This window comes from Ischnura elegans, chromosome 9 (genome assembly GCF_921293095.1).
Source record: "Ischnura elegans chromosome 9, ioIscEleg1.1, whole genome shotgun sequence".
In the NCBI taxonomy this organism is placed as follows: Eukaryota; Metazoa; Arthropoda; class Insecta; order Odonata; family Coenagrionidae; genus Ischnura; species Ischnura elegans.
Genome location: NC_060254.1, coordinates 3,931,715 through 3,953,501, shown reverse-complemented (window position 1 = coordinate 3,953,501; position 21,787 = coordinate 3,931,715). Strand labels below are relative to the sequence as shown.

The following is a 21,787-nucleotide window of genomic DNA, read 5'->3' as shown; positions in this document are numbered from 1 at the left end:
CTACTTCTTATTTTCCAAAGACAAATAAATAATAGGGGAGTGCATCTCAATCATATGAAATAAGTTATTGAGTTAACATTAGCTAAACACATACATATTACTGATCATCAAATTAGAGATTTAAAACAATACATAGGACAAAAAGCTAGTCATGGAAACTGTTCATCACATGGGAACCATTCTTAAGTGTCCGTTGACAAAACAATGGCTCATTTGACGGTGAAATGCTTCAAAAAAAGGGCAGTAAAAAATATATTCAATATTATTTCAATGATCATTTACTTCATCAATCTTTTGGAGTTTTAAAACTAACACATTTTGGAAGTTCCAAGAATGTGAAAGGAATAATTAAGATTATGTAATTTTATAAACCTATAATTTTATCTTAATGAAGGCAATTAACACAGATGATCAGGATATGACAGATAGAAAGTATGAGCACCCATTGGAATATCACGTGACTCAATATACTGAAGCATTGCTAATAACATTTCCACACACATTCAGAAACCTTTTCCTCATTCAATTTATTTGCAAATATTGAAAAATTTATTAGCCAGAATAAATCTAACTTTAATATAAATTCCATATACCACCAATGTTATTTACCTGATCAGACCAAAAAAGTAATTTTACCAATGGCATTAGCCATTCAATGAGGCTCAACTACAGTTAACAACACTCAATATAATTACCTATGTACTAAATACATACACACATCAGTGGCGGATACTTAGGGGGGGCATGTGCCTCCCCTTGCAGAGCCGCCGGCATTGACTAACATTGCAGAACCACTATTGATAAGTAACTATTTTATACCATTAGATGGCATTGTCTTTCATGCGAATACATAATCAGTTTTAATAAACATTTCTCAGACTTTGAAAGTGGCTTGATTATTTTTCATTACGATAGAAGTATAGGTAGCTTAAGATATTTTTTAGACCCCCCACCCCCTTAGTTTTTTCTGTATCCACTACTGCATACATTCTCTGATGACAGCACTCAGGGTCCTTGTCTTGTCAACTAAATGCTTAGTATTTATACACAGGTTAGTGAGCACTAACACAAGCACAGCCAGAGCATGCAATGCATGGAATGGAACAGACACATTCCCGCCCCATTCCGTTTTCCCACCTTAACCTTTGCCTTCCAAGTGAATCAAGGTGCCTGCAGTGCCAAGAACCCCAACCCCTCATTGTCCAGACCGCTCCCTCCCCCCCTCCCTCCCCTCCCACTGCCTTCATTCTCCATCTACCCCCTCCTCTTCTCTTTGCATTCAAGATCCCTCGGAGCAAAAACAGCTTTTAAAATAGGAATGGAGCAAGCCACACAATGCCAAGTTTTCTGTCTTCCATAAGAGGAGAAAACCTTTTTAATTGACAGGGAGATCCTAGCCTTAGGTAACATGGCAGCCACATTCACAAAGCATAAACACACAGGCGATGCCTGTTAGCAACTGGATTTTGCAGAGGTGATCCCATGCCAGTGTTATTCCAATTAGCTCACTGAGGGTCATGTGATGCTAGACTATTCCCGAAAATTTGAAGCTCGCCTGCCAGCACCCAAGATGTTAGAAATCCATATTAATATGTAAAAGGTAAAATATAAACAGTGGAGGTTTGTGAAAGTCGCATGACTTCCTTTTCCCTCTATTATTTGGGAGACAACATGAGTTTTACAAATGTAAATATATTATTGCTACACTGCAGAAAGAATTAATTGTGCAAAACATGACTACATCATCTAGGGAGATAATACAAGAGAGACAGTAGAGCTTCACTTATCCATCCTAGATCTGGTACAAGCCCAAACAGATAATCTAAAGAGACCATTCATTCATTCAAGATCACATTCATGGTAAATTTGTCTTTGGTAACTGTCATCTGCTTTCTCAGCATATTATTCACCCATTCCCTTGAAAAACACATAGGGATGAAAAGTCGAAGGCCAATAAAGAGAGAATGAAGGAGAAAGTAAAGGAACCCAAGAGATAAGAGAGCTTTGCCGAATGCTCCTTGCTATATTTCACGAACATTTCTGAAGTTCCCTGACAGGCAAGACCGCCTCAGATATCCACATCCATTGATATTTTACAAGTAAGGGCAAAAAAAGTTCCAAGAATACTTAGTAAGTGGGGATATGAGAAGAAAATGGACGTGAGGATTCTACAGTAAGTCCAATGAGGCGAACAAGTGGGGGGGATGAGGCTTTGGATACTCCAGAAGCTTCTCCCTTCGGAAGTTCCTCTTGTCCAAGGGAAGGATAATGCAAAGTGGAGATACTGTAAAATTGGGAGTAACCATTAGTGATACTTTCACCTAAGTTTGAGCTGTTATCATTTACTATGATCATACTGAATGAATTAAAACCTTCATTTATGGTTTTGTACCCTTTTCATACTCTCGCAAATTCCATGGCTTTTTGCATTTGGCTCTAACAGCCTTTCCAACTGCACCATACTTTCTCAATGTAAATATTCAAATATTGAGAAGCAGGCTGCTCTTAATTAGTCTATTATAAATTGTTCACGCTAACTATGTTACGTTAGGCCGAACTCTCACAATTAGGTCTTCTAAAAAAAAAATTTGTGTAACTCTCTACTTCTTCGTGAACAACTCGTATAAGGCACAATATTTGATGCAAAGTAACTGTTTAATTTTAAATGGTATGCATATTGAAATACATATACTATGGCAAAAAAAGTTGTCAATATAATATGTACGCTAAATATACATTTTATTCTCCAAATGTTTTATTTGCAAGGAAACCAGAAGGTGAGTTGGTTGCATCAAAAGTAATGACAATATTGTTGAACTATTTGAAGTGAAAATACTATTATTATTATTTGTGATCTTGATTTTTTACAGAATAAAATATTCACATTTTATTACTTCAATGGAAATAATTAGCCACCAAGAGAAGATAGGTTAACCCCCAAATTCGTAATCTTTTACTCAACCGAAGATCAAAAAGAAATCTTTAACAATTGACGTCTTTTACCAATTTTTTATGAAATTACAATGACCATACAATCTTTGGCAATCTGGATTTGTCCAGAGAGGACTTACTTTTTCATCAACCAATTGGTATAGTAGTATCTGGGGGCAGCTTAAGTTATTCGCACCACTATGTATGAGGGCAGGGAGGGTATGGGGGAGAGAAGCCAGACGTCGGCATTAGCCTGCTCTTGATGAAAAGGTGCCGTGAGGACAATGGCTTAAGGTCCCATTCGACAGATGAATGGCCCCCCTAAAGGCACTATCTGGTGGATATCAGGCAGTCTCACCACCACACCAACCAGATCTCCCTGACAAATGGTTATCAAACGACAGATAATAAGAGGCTCTACCGTACATGGTGCAGAGTGTTAGAGAGAGAGACACACACACACAAACAAAGAAGGGACAGCACCCCCATTTACCTCAGAGTGCTCCGAAAGGGTCCAGGGCCATGCCCCCTGGTTGGGAGGGGGCTGCAGGCGGTTGCGTCTGTGGTTGCTGCTGAGTGGCCGTGGTGGGTGCTACACCACCGACCATGCCCATCGGGGCGCCAGCTCCCATCCGAGGGCTTCCCATCATGCCACCCGAGCCCCCACTCACGGCTCCGCCACCACCCACACCCATTTGAATCGGGGCCATGCCCTGCATTGCCTGCACGCCACCACACCCCGAGCGAGCGTGAAGAGGAGGAATATGGACAAAGGGAGGGAGGGAGGGAGGGAGGGCAGTTGCAAAGGGTGGGAGGAGTAGAAGAACAACAATTAACAGACACCCAGTTCCAAGGAAAATATTAGAAAACTAAGATTGCAACACAATAAATTTCAGGCATCATGGGGTTGGGCATACTCCTGATGGAATTCCACTAGAGGGCATTTCCGAAATGACCAAATATCACGTCAACTTAATTTCAGGATGACAACCATCTCTTATAACAATTTGCAAACTACCTCCAACGGAGGAGACGACTACCTGTCACCTGCATTCAGTATCTTCAGAGGACATAAGATGCTCCCTTTTTAACAGGGTCACGACTGAAAGAAGTCTCCTCTGTTGGCCATTGATAGCAGATTTTCAAATGAGATGGATGTCCTTAGTGATGAAATGAACTATCTTTTTGGCACTTTTGAAAATGCCCTTTGTTCCAGTTTCCACACCTGCAGCTCTGTGACAACACAGTACGTCCATTTACGGGAGCTCTGTGCAACTGTTTTAATATATATTGTGGATAGCTCATCGGCAAAACGTACCGCTTAACTACATATTAAATTAACTACGCTTAACTACCAATAAAATTTTTTTCTCATGCCTATGCTTGCTGCAATTAACATTAGCGAAAAACTTGTCGCCGTACGTTCAAAATGAAACCTACAAAATATACTGCCGTGACAAAAATATCGAACCCAGGCCCCCCAGGTGAGAGCTGAACGAACGAAGAAAACTAGACCAGCTAACCCTTTTTGAGGGAAGGCGTTACTTTGGAATTATATAACACTTGTTAAAAATACCCCTCGGAAATTAATTAATTATAGCCAAACTAAGGCCCATTTGATGGAACCACTATCAGTTCAGAGATGTGTTCGCCACTCCGAATGCCATAAATATACGGCATTGAAAAAGGCGGAGCAAAGTATGTGGTCTCCCCTTGTCAGTGGTTTTAAGCACCCTTACTAACTATTATCCCATAGTTAGGGGTCCATGGCTCATGGAAACCAGCACTTTAGATGAAATGAATTTAACTTAGTAAAAAACTTCTCACAAACTTTTCAAAGTCACCAGCCCATGATTTAGCTTACACAGTTGGATAATATTAGGTACATGGTTTAGCCATAAGGTAGGAAACAGAATTGGCAACATTTAAAAAACTGTGGTTCAAACATACTAGGTAGAACTCATTCCATCTCAAGGGTCACATTGGAAACTGAGGCAAAAGGCTTCTTAGGTTTTGATGAAGAAGAGATAAGTTCCATACGTCGCAAGGCAATGAGTGAGCGAGTGCTTATCACCATGGGGTGGGGGCGGAACTCAGCTGCATCATCACCTTCATGTCTGTCAACTATGGACCTACACAATTTTATTCTTCAAAGCACTGCAGCAACAAGTGACTTTGTACGCAGTCACGCGCATGGGTGCAAAGTTAAATACACCAACGGATGAAGTTCGCCATGAAAAATTATTTGACTTCGCCAGGATTCGAACCCGGATCTCGCGATTGCCGGTCAGGTGCGTTGACCAGTTACACCACCAACCATTACATGTGCCACAGTGTGGACTTGTGATGTCAACACCTTGTTCGGTTAAACCCATCCTGAAGTTCGCTCTGAGAAAATGGCTTGGTGGTGTAACTGGCTAACACTCGCCTCACTGGCAATCGGGAGATCCAGGTTCCATTCCCGGCTAAGTCAAATATTTTTTCGTGGCGAACTTCATCTGTTGGTGTATTTAATTTTAATCTTTTTCTCCGATATTTTTGCAACAGAAGACAATCTTTTAAGCACCAATATTTTTTTTGCATCTGACCATGTGTTCTGGAATTCCATTTGTCATAAATGATGCGTTTAGATAGGGAAATTACCCAGGAAATCCAAAGATAAATAGATCACAGGCTACTTAATACAAGATGGAATACATATTTTACAAAAATTTATTAGGGATGGATGGATTCAGGATTTTTTTTAGGAAATGTATGCCGATCAGATACTTGGTGTCAGGTGCCAGATTCGGATATTTTCGGATCCAAATGCATTTTCAATTGCCTGTTATAAAATGAAGTCATTATTCAAGTTTGTATGGGTAAATACAATCAAAGGAATGAAATTTAGATTGCCATACACATTTTAATAGCCTAACTCATTAAAAATGGTTATTTAATCTTTCAAGACATTTTTTACTTCACATGCTCAAGACCTAAACTGTTACGCTTTCATTTGGAAATTAAAATAAGTTTCAATCTTTGGATAAACTGAATCAACATTGATTGAATTTTAATTTACCTCACATTCATTCTGCCGAATTTTGTCACTTTCTCATCGCATACTGAGTTTTCACCCGCAAATGCATCATTTGTGGTGATGTTTATTTTTCATTTCCTCCCATAGTTTCACGTCACAGAGCACGCACATGTTCTCCTGATGTCTATAAAAATGTTTCCACACAATGAAAGATTTTTATCAGTATATCATTAAATAAAATTGCAACTGCGCATTCTGAAACAATTACTAATATTTAGAACAATATTAACGTCATGTTTGACGAGCTGCGGGAACAGAACAAGACGACTGCTCAGCAAGAGGAAGGGGTGCGTAAAGGATAGGTGTAGGGGAAGGAGTGCGCTCCCTCCATCTTTCAAGCAACATGGCTACAAATAAGAGAGTCAATGACGTGTCAGATCTAGCCATTTTGTGATGTCGTTAACCTCAAAGCAAAGCCGGGCCAGCTATGTTATATATGCAGTTAGCATTTCCAGTCTGTATCTTCTTGTATGAGGGTGCTGATGCCATGCTTGTTTCTTTGAAAAATTGTGCTATTTGAACAATGTTGAATATTGGTACAGTCTTGTTTTAACTAAAGACTTTGTGTTTGTCAATTACAGCTTAAAAAACCTAAATACAGTTAGAAATGAGTCATGTTTGGTCTCATTCTTTTTTTAATCTTATGCATGTCATCCAATAACCAAAAGCCATTGAGACATCTTCGGGAACAGCAAGTCACTCACTTAGCATTTGTCCTCCAGGCGGAGAATCGAAGCAGGTAGGATAAAGGTGGTCAGTGAATGACATGGGGTAGGGATGAAACACGCTTTCAATTCTCTCATGTAAGTTGATATTTTCCTTCAAAGATAATGATTTATGGACTGTGTTGTCTCGGAAAGGAAAAAATTATCAGGGCAAATTACCATGGGATGATGGAGGGCTGAGGGCGGTTTTGTGAAATCCGCAGCGCAGTTACTTTTGACGACGTTATTATCCCATAGCACACATTCTTCCAATGGTTGTTCAATCTCTCGGGAAGAGTCACACTATGTGCTTGTCATATTTTGCCTTAAAATTTTCCATGGCTGAAATTCTGTTGCATAACCCCAACGAGAGCTTTTAAACAAAACAGTTCATGAGTAGGTCAAGTATAGCAGTGCAACGGGGCATGCGAAGAGAGGATCTGAACTCTTTCCACTCCTTATGGGACGCTGCATTGACTGAAGAATTAATTTAAAATTTTGGATCAAGACCTGACGTCTTCAGCAACTTTGGATACAAAGTACCCAGTGAAGGGCAATATTCACAGCTATTTGGATCCGAGGTATCCGATCCGACCATCCCTGACAATTACGCCTAGAAATCTACTGCAAAAGCATTTATAGAAGAATACTCTCACAGATAGCATCCAATGTAAAATGATTCCGTAAAGACAAATGACAGAAGAAAAACCAAAGTAAATTTTTTGTGGGATTTATTAAAAATTCTTGTTCCTGATGACTATATTACCAAGAGTTTGATGTAAATCCACACTCCGTGCTTGCATGATGTGTGTCGACCTATATGTTATACACACAAATACCTGTCACCACAGCTATTATAGGACAATAATGGGAAGACACAAAATTTCATACATTATCCACAGAATAAATGAAATTGTGTTTTCTTCTGGGGTAAATGGTCCAACTCATAAAAATATTCATCAACTTCAGTCATGGATGACTGATAAATGTGTCAAGGATTAGACAAGAAAAAGGAGAAACAAATACTTCCACAAATTATGGATAAAAATATTTTAGTCAAGGATAAAGTAGATACTGACAACACAGATACAACAAGACAAACATTAACATTAAAATTACTTTCAGATGAAAAGAAAAGAATCACTTGAAATTGCAGCAATCAACCCCTATTGACTACAAAACAAGCAATTAAATATAGAACGATAAATAGGAAGTATCATGCCAGATGCATTATCACACTGGACATTCTATCAATTGATAACTAAGTGATCCTAATGGATAAAGTTAAAATTACACCTACAAAAATGAAAGTATTTTTTGTTAAGTTTGAGAAGAGAACATTATACTTATGAGTAACACCAAAACAGCTTTAAGACACAACACACCGAATGCTAAGATACTTAAAGGACACCCATGCACAGGCAATTACGGAACTAGACCTTCGATGCGACTAGTGTGTAATCCATTTCACCAAATTACAGTGCAATCTCAAAAATCTTCATTCAACAGTAAGAAGGGGCACGTAAATAGGGAATTTCTAACTACACCACACACTAATCTTACAGAAACCTTTGCATGGAGAAATTTCAGCATATATTGGGGATATTAGGTGCTAAAATCACGATATCTTACATAGGAGTTTTGAAAGCCTCAAAATTGTGACATTTTAATCCAATAATCACAAACAATAGTTTGTAATTATCCTATGGGAATGTAGAAGGTAAAAACCTCGTCAGATAATTACAACAGTAAATAAATATTCACTATTTAAAAGGCAGCCTGAAAGGCCAGATATAATCCAATTAATCCTTACCTTAGGGGTTGAAATCCAATAACTATAAAGAATTAAGTGTAAGTATGCAATGATTAGATCACATTGCTAAATGGAATTAGTTTTCTAAAATTTCTTCAAGGTAATTGATACTAGGTAAGTGAAACTATGAAAAAAATGATAAATAAAAATGAAGTATGCATTCCAGATAGATTAGTGATGAAGATTTCATGAATTAAAGTATGAAGGTATACTCTTCCTAATGAACTTGGCTACATGACCAATCTATTCCAAGTTCTACCATTGTTTTAAACAAATATAACAGACTGGAAAACTAACATTCACAAAGCAAAAAAAAACATATCACAGGTTACCAGCAGCTTCATAATCATAAGTAAAAATTTATTTACTTTCCAAAAAAATGATATAGACGTACATTTGATGGCATAAAAAATTAATGACTGAAAAATTCAATAAAGCCAACAATTTCATTTCCATTCCAAGGCCATTTATAGACGTTGAAAATTTTTCACCCAACAAAGGGTGCTAACGAACGGCATGGATTTTTCGGGCCATATAAATGAATGCCACTTATAGACATCACATCAAAAAATGCGGCAGAAGAATCTGGGATCTTGTAATTATCATGAATATCATCATGGAAAACTAAGCAAGACTGGCATATTTAGCATTTTTCTTCCATGCTTTTAAGGCCTTAGATAAAACTGTGTGTTCACTTTTGGTGATTAATACTGGTTAGTATACGGTCATATTCACCATTGACTTGTTCTCTATTTTTTTCGGAATCTCGCAAGGTAAAATTGCAGCCACTAAATTCCCTTGAATTAACATTCTTGCCAAGATTTTAGGCATGCTTAGACTCTTCCACTTCCATTAATTTTTGAAAATTGTGCTCATATCCTCTATTTTTTCTGTGTAAAAAGCAAAATATGTAAATTATATTTATACTGTAAGAAATTAATTTCTTTTAGTAATTTCTCATGAGATGCTAAAAAAAAAACATGAATACCAAAATTGCCAGACAGTGATGGGGACACTTTGGGAGATAATCATTACTCGCTAGCCGTAGAAAGCATAGGGCACCCCACAGAGTCAGATTCCAAAGTAAAAGGAAGGTTTACCTGTACAAAAACTTATTATTTGAGGACCCCGTGAGTAGAGAAGGTTTACTCAGAGTACAACACCAGTGCGAAAAGGTTAATTATGCATGTCAATGTTAATTCATCAATCCCACTGTTTTGATTCATCCCATTTCACATCCCATTTAATGTACTCATAATCAATCATCCAATAATCCATCGATAACCAGGATCAAAATCGACGGAGGATATATATTTTCTGAATAAAGAAGTAAAAATTACACAAAATGTGAGTTTCCTATAGGAAATAATGTTATGCAATGATCCACTGAAAATTCCTATGCACAATGAGGAACTTTGGAGTGGGGATGTTTCTTGAAGAGTGATTAATTAGTAGGAGAAAGCTTTAGAAAACCCTTATGGACGGACAAAGGGCTTACCATGGGTTGCATGGGAGGAAACTGGGCTGGAGGAGCTGGGCTTGTTCCAACTGGCATCCCAGCCATCATACCTTGGCCCTGGTTCAGAGCAAAATTTAAACATTAGTTCAATCACTACCCACATGTCATGAGAAGTTGGCTTTCGCAGTGATCAGAGGATCATTGGCAGAAGGCAAAAAATAAAAGGCATCAAAATAAAAATTTAGGAAATTAAATAAATAAATTGGCGTGTTTGCTGCATTAGGTTCCATTAAGATATTCCACTAACTATTTTCTCATTCTAAATAATAAAAAATTCTAACGACTGCACCGGAGCAGATGCTGTCATATTGATAACGGCACTAACTAGAGGCTTGCAAGCAGGTGTAAAATAAAGTTGATCTCCAACCATTTCAGTCAGCTGAGAAGTTGACACAGGGACTGAGTCCCTTTCTTTATCGAGAAAATACATTCTCATCAGTAGCCCACTGAAACTTAACTATCTCGGTGAGATTAGAAGGACGGTCCCTACCAAGGTGTACGCCAGTCACAATGCATACAATGGCCAGATTGGATGATAAATGGAATGCCATCCACAGGAACATCAGAGGGCAGTAAAGATTGAATAGCTCCAACAACATGGCTGAACATACCCTTACCAAACTACAGCATATCATAGATTAATTTGCTGCTGCCAGATTAATTTGAAGAGAAATGGGGCAATGTTTAAAGTTCATGGCACCAGCAAGAAAGTCTGTTTTCAGCCTAAGCAAGATAATGTTGAGAAACTGAAGGTAGAAAGGAGTGAGTTGATGTTGATGTGAAGGCTTCTGCCATGTGATGATAATGAGGAAGAGTGAGGAAGGCATTACAGGAGCTAACAAACAATGATGGCCTTCTCATTATCTCCGCAGACAAGAGCAATGGTACCATGCTTACTATAACTATATTAGACTATAACAACAAGATCACCACACTGCTAAGTGGTGCCACCTACAAAGAGCTGAAATGTGATGACAGCCAAATTAGAATGAGCTACTAGAAGTATCATCAAAATTTCATACCAACAGAAGAACAAAGGAAAATCCTCCCATCGACTTCCTAGCCACCAAGACTCTGTGAATTTCCCAAAATCCATAAGGAAGGCATTCAGACCGATCATCAACAATATAGGTGCAATGTATAAATTAAGCAATATTAGCAATAAATATAAAAAAGGTGTGATGCTGAGGGAGTAAGACCATTCTCTTTTGGGACTCAATTGAGAACACTTGCACCCCTTGCCTTTAGCTTCTATAAGACTGACAGCTTGAAGATAACCCCCTTGGTTTGATCACCCTTAACGTCCTTGCCTTCGCCTTGAGGCATAGAGGGGCGCAGGCTAACTTAGCCACTCTAGCCATGGCTTCCAACCCAGTTGGCTCAGGTTCAAATCCTGGTGGTGCTAGACATTTCCCAGACACTGCCCAATCTCTGTGCGCGTGATTAGTGGACTTCAAGTATAGCACTAAGGGACGTTGAGCTGTTGCACGAGACTCTCGTCATTACGAAGTTCACGGGACCGAAAAACTGGAGGTTCGTAATAATGAAGTTTGTATGAACATTTCTTCTAGGGATCGTCAAAAAAAAAAAAAAAAAAAAAAAAAAGACTAAATTACACTCGAATATATATGAACAGGATAATAATTCGTTTCAGTTTCTCAATAGAAGAATGTGGCATGACGCAATCGAGGGATGATATCTTCCCGAACACAAAGTCCTTGATGTACGAACTAGATGCATTCCAAGACCTTGTTCCTAAGTTGATAAACCCACAGTCCGGCTGCTGAGAGTTGTCCAATGACAGGCAGAATGGTCTAGGTCATGGTAGGGGGCAAGGCTGCCAGGTAAGAAAGCGAAACGATGATGTCACTGGTAAACAAAAGGGTTCCGTGAAGAAAGGAGTTAAGGGACGACGAGCGTGAAGGACCCAAAGGAAGAATCTATTGTTTCAATGGTGATTCGAAGAAAGGGCTTGCTTTGGTGGATCATGCTTATTTCAGTGCTCCATATCCATGACAACTCTCGCCAGCCAGACTGTATGCAAGGAATCGAAGAGTACGGTTATCCTGTAGAATGCAACACTGCATCACATTTGTGCTATAACTCACGATTGTGACGAACTGATCTAGCTGGGCATGCGATGTATCTGGAGCTGAAAAAGTAGCTCCCCACGGTAAGGAAGAACAGGCGAAATGTTGAACAGTTCCTAAATTCACATTGGATTTAATGAAAATTTGTTCAGAATGTGCCCAAAATGCAAGTTCCTCTACACCACACTGCGTAGCATCGGCCAAATCGAAAGGTGCCAAATTCGAAATTTGAAATTTTTGAATGCTCGTACCTCTGAAAGTTCATAAATAGAATGTGCATAGGAAGAGGATTAACTGTACGTCCGATTAACAAGTAGTTATGAGAGGGTCACCATGATTCCACAGGAATGAAGATTATTATGTGATGCTGCGTGTACAGTGAATAAAGAACCATAATTGACGCTCTTGGGCACAGTACATGAGAAGTACTTAACGTGGCAAGATTATAAAAGCTTAGCGTAGCATATATCCACCTAAATGCCGTTGCTTATTCGTGGAACTTTGTAATAAAGTTCTTTTTGTAACCGCCACGACCGGGACTGAGGTTCGTAATTTCGTAAAAACAAAAATTTCGTAATAATGTTTCTTTTACTATAGCTGGGATAGGCCTTTTCGTCGGGACCAACTATTTGCTTTGTAATAACGAGAACTTCGTAATATCGTGTTTGTATTAAAGATAGTCAACTGTGTCCCCTTTCTGCCTATCGGGGCAAAACCTGGTAGCTCTCCACCCTTCCCTAATGACCTCAAACGTCACTCACCTCCTCCAACTACCATACCACCACACACAACTTAAGGCCTTCCTCAACAATCACCACCACCACTTCCCCATCTTCCCCTGACCATTCTATGCATTTAAGCGCCACCAACTATCAATAGAGCTACACCCAAGAGTAATCCCCGAAGCCATCGAGATAAAAAATTAGGCCAACAGCAGCAGGAGGTTGAATGCAAACTTCAAAGCTCCTGGAGGAGAATATTCTGCTCTGGTACAATCCAATCACAAGTCACCACTGCCCAGGCAGAGCCCACCCAACTAGCATATAAGAAACAAGGAAATCATCTCCATAATTTTAATTGAAAAGAATGTCAACAGAGATGATACAGACGCTTCTGCAAGTGTGGAAATCAACGAAAATAATACTGAAGAAGAGGTACAGATATGAAAATTTAAGAATCCAATCAAAACATCTGATCAAATCTATCGTTTCTACATTAATAATAATAATAATAATCTTTATTCATCCACGGCGAGGATTGGCCCTCGCAGATGTTGTCAAGTTATCGTATTAACTATCCACTATGTTGTTAAAGTATCGTAACAATTAGAATGACAGAAATTATGGTTTATTACCTAGTGGCAAAGAAATGATTGGTGGTGCATGAAATGTGATTCATTAATCACAAGATTGAAATAGGGTAATAGATCTTTAAAAAAAAGACTGGGGTTTAGCTGAAAAGTCGAATCAACTTAGCCATCTCAACAACAAATAAAGGCAGACGACCATATTCTGCACCTGCTTGCAAAGTACCTAGTTTAAAATGATTACTAAGCAATTAAGCAAGATGCATGAGAAATATTCAGCACGAAGACATGCCAAGCATCTGCATGTGGCTACTGGTTAAGCATCATATATGCAATATCGTTGCTCGTCTATGCAGCATACAAACCTGCAGGATGACAGACCTTGTCACTTTCTAACAACTAGATTTTGAGGCATGAAAAATTTATCATGATTGATATCAATATCTTGCCAGCATAGATTGAAACAGCATTTTCACCACATTCATAACTTTATGCCCACTCCATCAGCATCTAGCATGAATAAAATTAGTATGTGCTTTTTTATTCTAAATAAGTAACAGACAAATTAAGATTCCCGAAATCCAGAGACTACATTGAGGACCCACATCTTCATTTAGAACTTGAACAACCAAACTTGAAAAGTAACTTCAGCGTGCCTTTCTGTTTAGTGCTTTTAACTCACATATAATACCTATGAATAAAACAAACAAATATGAAATCCCATTTTAGATTATACATCTCGAACGGAATCATATGGAAAAATAGACCCACAAACATACATCTCTGAAATATGGGACCCAAATTGTAACACAAGTTTCAACTTCAACCAACTTTATGTTTTCCTTTCAAAAGCTTTGAGTCAATAAGTAGCAATTACAATCGTAAACTGCCTAACTTTTTCATCCACCTGCTTCAATACTATGCAATTCTGCACCCTGCTGTTTCACATTTAAGAATATCAAGCAAGTGGTTTATTGATTAAAACCAGATAATTGACAGCAATAAAATAATTAAATTTCAGCTCTGATGGCTGTGAAATAATCCTTGCCTTTCAAATTCCCTTCTAATTATTGTATTTACTGACCTATAATAAAGTGATAATTATGCTGTTTCAACTGTTAACTACAGAAAAAATTTCTGAAGTCACAAAAAATAGTAGACTTCCTTACAAAAGTTTTAACTAAACACTGTCTCTTAGCAGTTCTGCTAAGTTATGGTGGCATGTGATGCTTGTTTATAATTCTCCATATCCTCAATGCATACACGGATATTTTCAAGTACTATTGTTGCAAATATATCCACAAATTTTGTCAGACTTAAGTACGTAAAACAACGTATTTCTGTTGAGATGAAGAAACAGAAAGGTATTCACCATCCAACTCCGGTTCTTCATACTAAGCAAATTTAAAATGATATCCCACATATCCGCTACTATGCAAACATAACTAACTACTTAGGGCATATCAAAAGAGATCAGTATGGCCTGAGATACCACTAGACAAATTCCAATTTCTATTTGACTTTAACACTTATATAAAATCGTGCATCTGATCACAAACATGCAAGCACAAACCATTGGCCTGTAGCCTGCGCCAGTGGTAGCTGCCATCGGCTGAGGCGTCCAACTCACGGCACCTGGCTTGGCAGCATTCTTTGGAGAATTCCACTGCATCCCTCTGCAGAAGACAAAATGATTAATAAACCCATTGACAGGGAGTTAAGGGGGCTTACCCAACAGGGTGGTTTCCTATTATTTTTTTAATGCCTAAATCGAAAGATTATTACTCCTGGAGTACGTATTTCACGCTCTTAGATTTTTGAATGACGATATGTATTTTTCGCGATTAAATGAAAAGTGAAAATTTCCAAGCGTGCAAAATCGCAACGGCCAAGTATGAATGCCGGGAAAACTCCATGTGACGTCGTTCTGGTTCCCGCTGCCGCAAGTGAGGTGGCCTTGGGGCGAGGCTTTGACCGCTGATATGACGCAGGATGCTAGCAGATAGCAGAGTACCCTGCTAGCAGGTAGCGCTTGGCTTAAATAAGGATTATTAATACCTTATCAAACAAAGAAAACTTTCCTATCTTAGCCAGTTTTAAAAGGTGATTATTAAGACATGTTTCCCTGAGCTCAGTGCCTCATGCATGCATTGATAACCTCAGATGATGTAAAACACCCATCAACTTGTATAGAAACAATAACTATTGGTGCCTGTGACGTCACGAGGAGTGGCATCGAATGGGCGCCAATCTGGTCTTTTTCAAATGAGGATAAAATTGACCATTGTCATTCGTCTAAACCGGTATTTCTAAAACCAAATAATTTGTATATTATGAAGACACTAATGGTGGGTAACGAATCGCAATCAATGCCTTTCGTTTTCTTTGATGAAGGAAACTACCCTATTGTGTCACATATCAAAAAAATAAAACATTCACCATTTCCTTACGTAAATCAATAGCATAATATTGGCATTGCAACTTATAGCATTGACAATTGCTAATTATTAACTATTTTGATCCTGATGAAGGATTCAGGGTTCAGGGTTTCCCCAGTTCTTGAGGGTGGAACGCTGACCAGAACTAATGCAAAAAGAATTGGTGCCAAAATAAATGGAGAAAAAAATCTGCTTGAACCCAGTTCACCCGTTGAAAGAAAAAGTTGTGAAAAAAACTTGAAATGGCATATGGCTGAAGATATTTAGTGGAGAAGTCTAAACTCAGAGGAATTGATGTCTAAGATTTTCCAAATATTTGCTTGTTTTTCTTGTCGCCCAGATGAAATGTCAGCCATAATAGCCATTAGTAGGCCTTCACCACATGCACAGGGGAAATACTGGGTTAACAATGGACTGCCCAACTTGAGAAGAGTCAAAAGGGCAGAAGTCATCAATGCCTTCCCTGACAACCATTGCATTAGCTGCTCTCAGAATTACTTGAGTTGTAATGTAACAATCATTCCAGTCAAATTCAAACGGAATGAAGCAAAAAAGATCAGCAAATACTGTATTTGCACGAATCTAAGACAAGGTTTTTTTCCCTTCTGACTCCCGTAGAAAAGAGGGTTCGTCTTACAAGCGGAAGCAAAATTATCGGTGTCGATCGGGTTGCATACTTTACGTAAAAATTTTATGGGTACCTGAGTTTGCCACCTGATAGCTATACAGCGAAAAACCAACGTCAAAAATAGCTGTACAGTAATTTAGCTTATTTAATTTTGCGTTCAAGTAAAAAAAAACATTTCATTATAAGGCAGCAGGCAAAGATTCGGTGCGTGCCGATAAGTCGCCGGGTGCACTTCTGCCGTATCCGCGAGATCGCCTGCTTTAACCTGGGTTCGGCTCCATTCAAGTCCAACCTTGATCAACTCACAAAATGTTCGTGTGATTGGTTACAATTTACCTAAATTGTAACCTTAAAGCCTCAAAGCTGTTGCGGGATAAACTGCCACGAAGTCGCCGCATTTTTCTCAGAGAAACGGAAAGAAGGCAACATGATTTTCCTCTGAATAGAGAGATCGATTCAGTTGTGTTCCCGTGCCTTTCAGAGCATTACGATTGCAGAGAAAAGAAGTCATTACACTGCGCCTTTCACGTCGTTTCTGGTACCAAATAAAGTTCCATATAGACAGTGTAATTTTTCCCGCATCTATCGTTCCCCGAAGTATCGTTTTCTCGCACTGATCGTTTGAAGATCGCGGTCCCGACGTATAATTTTCCCGCATCCATCGTTTGGCGAAAATGAGACGAAATAAATACAATGTGTCATTTGTGGCTAATAACGACAGGCACATAGTTTGAATCTTCCACAGGAGATGGAACTACCATAGAGAGAAGATCGGTGCCGTGGGAGAGCAACGTTAGCGCATTTCCCAAGATCCGTTATCCCCCTTCATTCAGCACTCGCCTCCCCCTTCTGGCACTTTCCTCTTCCCCAAAATCAAACAAAAGATCCCAGCTTGCGCAGGGATCGTATTACAAAGACCTTAGGAAACTTCGAAAAAAATATCAAGTTACACGAGAAAAATAGAAACGTGTTTCACGCCCTCCCCCTTTTCTCACCCACTGATCTTTTTCTGCCTACCTGCTTCGAAGTTCCCAGTTTCTGGAGGTCAACTGCTGCATGAATCAAGTATTAGCCCAAAAGGTGTCTAACAATGAATTTCAGCAATTGGTATAACACATTTATTAGATTGAAATATTTGTAATGTGCACGTAATTCAAAAAAGAAGGAGACAAAACACAACGTAATTCTAACTTTATTTAAGCATTTTTTAGCAATGCACTAGTTGGAAAAATACGATATCCTCGTAGCTGAGCTTCTCGGCAGTTAATGCGGAATTTTTTTCCAAAAACAGAATAGTTACTGACGAAGATCAAAGAGTTAGAAAACTAATTAAAAAAGAATGGGTATCTTCAGGACCAAAAATTTCATGTCGCAGTCATATGGTCATGCTTCACCCTCAGCAGTATGCTCTGCACACGCCGTACGCGATAGCATCAGTTCCGAACTTCACCTCGTACGAGTGGTTCCCTACTTTCCCGGGTGGCTTGACTTCAAACCACCGACCGTTTTCCGTGTGGGTTTAATAAAGTCAGTTTTCATTTTCACTAGTTTAATTTTATTCGTCTTCGGACCATGGTCCTGCCGAAGAAACTATTAGTCGAATAAACAATAGGACCTAAGTGTCTTATGAAGCACTAGTAGTCCTGTAATTAGCCAAAATCTTGTTTGAATCCTTTACTGATCTATCATAATGTTACTATCATAATTACGCGCAAGCAATCCTGCGTTTCCCGGGACATAGGCAACCTAGCCAAACATTCCCGCATTCACCGTTCATTGGCATCGTTATTAGGAAAAAATTTTTTCCCTAGTGGAGTTTCTAAAAGGGGGGGTCGTCTTAGAATCGTGTTTGTCTTAGATTCGTGCAAATACGGTAATCAGACTCAGTAGATCAACAAATGACTCATTCCTTCAGATAAAATTTAAAATTAGGAGTGCCTGGTGCTGCGATCAGAGGGGGAAGAGCAAAACAATGCAAAGCAGCTGGCTTGTGAGTCAATGGTCCCTGGCCACCCTCCAACCGAAGAGTGTGGACGAAGAAGCGCTACCACACAGACTCAACCAGCCCTCACTACAACTTATGAGAATATTCTCATTAGAAGAGCAGCAATTCTAAGAGGAGATATGAGGCCATGCCATAAGCTATTCCTGCTCATCCAACACACTTGTTTTAACGGCAGTTTAGGATTAACTCCAAAAAGTGGAAATCTTGTGTCTACAACCAAACGGATGTTGCTGCAAAAATGGTTCCATGAAGTGCAAGGGATATCCTTAAAGTGATCCAACTCCTCATCACCAACTCTTGATTTTACCCACTGATTTCACATAGGGCCCATATTTTGGACACTCCAACACTTTGGTTTACAATAAAACCTTGATTCGGACCTACCTATCAAGTTTTTCTTCTGTTAACTTGAAAGGATGAGCTAACCCAATGCTTTGAGTTACACTTACTTGACAGCTGCTGGGCCTCCTTTGTTGATGGATAGATTCTGAGCTAACGAAGCAAGGCTACTATCTAAATCTCCAGTGAGAACCTTTCCTGCAGCCGTTGTTCCGACGGCTGAACCCCCAGGTGCCACACCCATGGGACCGCTAGCAGCTAAATACGAGAAAATATATATTTGCATTAGAAGTAAAACATAGTAGGTAAAATTATTGCAGTTACTTCCTGTTAAGCAATACCAAAACTTACTTTACAAGCAAAAACTCAAATTAGTATAACTACATCATATTTAATTATCAACCATAATGAAAGATGCTATCAAACCAAGAAATCAAGCTTCCAAAAACTGTACCTTTTTAAAAAAAATACATAGTCAACCTAATTCCAATTTCCTAAAAAAATTATGCAATCCATGGCGTAGCCTCAGGAAGACAGAATGAAAAAGTTGATCATTCCCATAAAGCTTAGGAAAGAGACAAATGAAAATTGGTTCAAAAGACACTGATTACGAAAATCCAATCAACCATGAAAACATCTCAATGCATGCAGGTTTTACTTCGTATACTTCACTATGCAAATATCTTCACACAAAAAAATTCCATTACTACCACATCAAATATAACAATATCTTTGTACAATAAAATGAAATTTTCAGCTTAAACTTGAATGCTTTGCATGCATTGCATTTTACTGCTGTGATTCTGATGTATTGCATCCACATAATGTGCAAGTGAAGTCAACAATAACCAATCCATTCACGATTAAGGTGCAGTGTACATGCACAGTTTACACACTTATGAATCACTGCCATGGGCATACATGACACAACAACCAAGTAGGAAGCATACTCGCACAAAATATAAACAATCACTAATTGATCATTCTCTTCTCCCCACATCATACACATCCCATCATTGTAACCCTCCGCAGAGCACAATCAAAGGTTACGTGGAAAAGCACAATGGCCCAAGTCTCTTTTGCAATTCTCAAAAATAAAAAAAAAGGACTTTTTCAGAAATTAAAAACTTCTGTTAACTTTCAATTAATAATCGGTACACATTACCTTATTATTCCAGAATGTGAAAATTTAAAAAAATGCCATGTGTGTATTCATTTCGAAATTTGATATACCGTATATCTCTGAATATAGTCCCCCCCCCCCTAATTTCGAGACCTCAGTTTTGGGAAAAATTTCAAAATGCAAAGGAAGGCAATTTTTCAGTGGTTAGCAAGTTAAGATTCTAGAGTCGATAAAAACTACTTTTTTCTGTGAAGATTATGAACAAATCTGTTCACACATTTTCCATCACAACAAAATAGCTATACCTAAAACATGTTGTGATCCATTGCATATATCAGTAATTTATAGTTCCTTAACCAGATGTAATGAAGAAATGAGAAAATTTTTTAAATATCCAAGGCTATTGTATTTTTTTTAAACATTCACAAATTATTAATATTTTTGATCTCCAAATGACTACAGACAATGTCAATATATAAGCTGTAACTTAAAGCCCATAAACAGTATTGCATTTGGCCCTGAAACTTGCTTAGATCCAGTGTAACACACCCATCAAGTCATCACAAATCCAAGTGATTAGAAATTATAAATATTATAAAAATATTGCCATCAAATGCCTGCTAAGCAAAATAATTAAACTACAGGACTTACAAATATCAAATTAATAAAATTAAGAAATAAACTTTTTCCAACAAACATTAAAACTGAAAAAATATAACAATTTTCAATGCCTCGTCGCGAATCATTGCATAAGTTACACAAAGAGCTTCTGCTCTGCATTTGCGCACAAATTCGACGATATTTTCATCTAATTCTTTGAATCTGCCGCATCGAGACCCCCGAAATGACTTCGGCGATGTATTAGCACCTTGCAAGCGAGGTAACTTCTCTTTCCAAAGTCGCATCAACTTTCTTTCCCCGCCAAATTTTTCAGCCGCCATATGAATTCTATGATTTACGGCGTATTCTGCAACGGCTATTTTTAAATTGGCATCGAAACTCCGTCTTTGATGGCTTCTGCCGCAAGATTGATCCTCATCTTTCTACTTGATCCATCACCTCACTGTTGAACGTAAAATTATTTTTATTAAAGAAAATATCGTGGAAATAATTGCGAAACATTTTGTGACGTAATTTATCGATCCTAATTACCCTGGCGAATTTAAGATATTCCTCAATAAATTGATCACACTTTCGATGCTGAGTCGCTGGATTTCGATCAAATGCAGTAATGCCGCCGCTTCTGGTTTAAAGCCGTCGATTATTGCGCCTTTTCAGAAACAAATGCATCAACGATGGCGCATTCTTGTTCTGTGAAGGCGGTAAAGACAGTGGTTGTAAACACGAACCGCACGGGCACATGGACGTATAGTAGTTACGGACGCAATGAAATGCTAAATCGTCACGAAAGGTTCACTTAATCAGTTTATTTTTCGCAATGATTTAAATCGTTTAACTATTAAATGAGCGACGGGTACAAATACTATTGATTCAATTCTAGTGTTCCATTAATGTAATGATAGTGTGTGTTTAGTTTTGATTTTAATTATTTATTGTTTTGCGTCATTAAGTGATCAGTGTCGATTGAATTATTCTAACAATACTTTTCCAAGAAAAATTAACGGCTACCCGATGGATTCCGTGAAAACGCATATTCGATATGCTATTTGAATCGGAAGAATCGTATCTTTGTAACATTTGTGGTAAAATTGTCTTAATTTCCAGTAAAATGTGGCAGTATTTACTCATATCTCCGATTATAATCCTCATAAATATACTCAAATAAAAAGACTACGAGAACATAAGCCATTA

The 21,787-nt window shown here is 38.4% G+C and overlaps 1 protein-coding gene across 12 annotated transcripts in view; it reads right to left on the bottom strand.

Moving 5' to 3' along the window:
* Nucleotides 1–21,787, bottom strand: part of LOC124165482 (phosphatidylinositol-binding clathrin assembly protein LAP) — a 97,921-nt gene that overhangs the window by 3,040 nt on the left and 73,094 nt on the right. For 9 of the 12 annotated variants that reach the window (XM_046542916.1, XM_046542911.1, XM_046542913.1 and 6 more), the window contains 4 exons: nucleotides 18,963–19,110; nucleotides 15,016–15,118; nucleotides 10,026–10,103; nucleotides 3,425–3,653 (listed from right to left, as the gene is read on the bottom strand). In XM_046542916.1, coding sequence (XP_046398872.1) covers nucleotides 3,426–3,653; nucleotides 10,026–10,103; nucleotides 15,016–15,118; nucleotides 18,963–19,110 — 557 coding nt within the window. In that variant the 3' untranslated portion in view covers nucleotide 3,425. The remainder of the gene's footprint in view (nucleotides 1–3,424; nucleotides 3,654–10,025; nucleotides 10,104–15,015; nucleotides 15,119–18,962; nucleotides 19,111–21,787) is intronic. The other 3 variants (XM_046542918.1, XM_046542917.1, XM_046542919.1) reach the window with 3 other exon arrangements.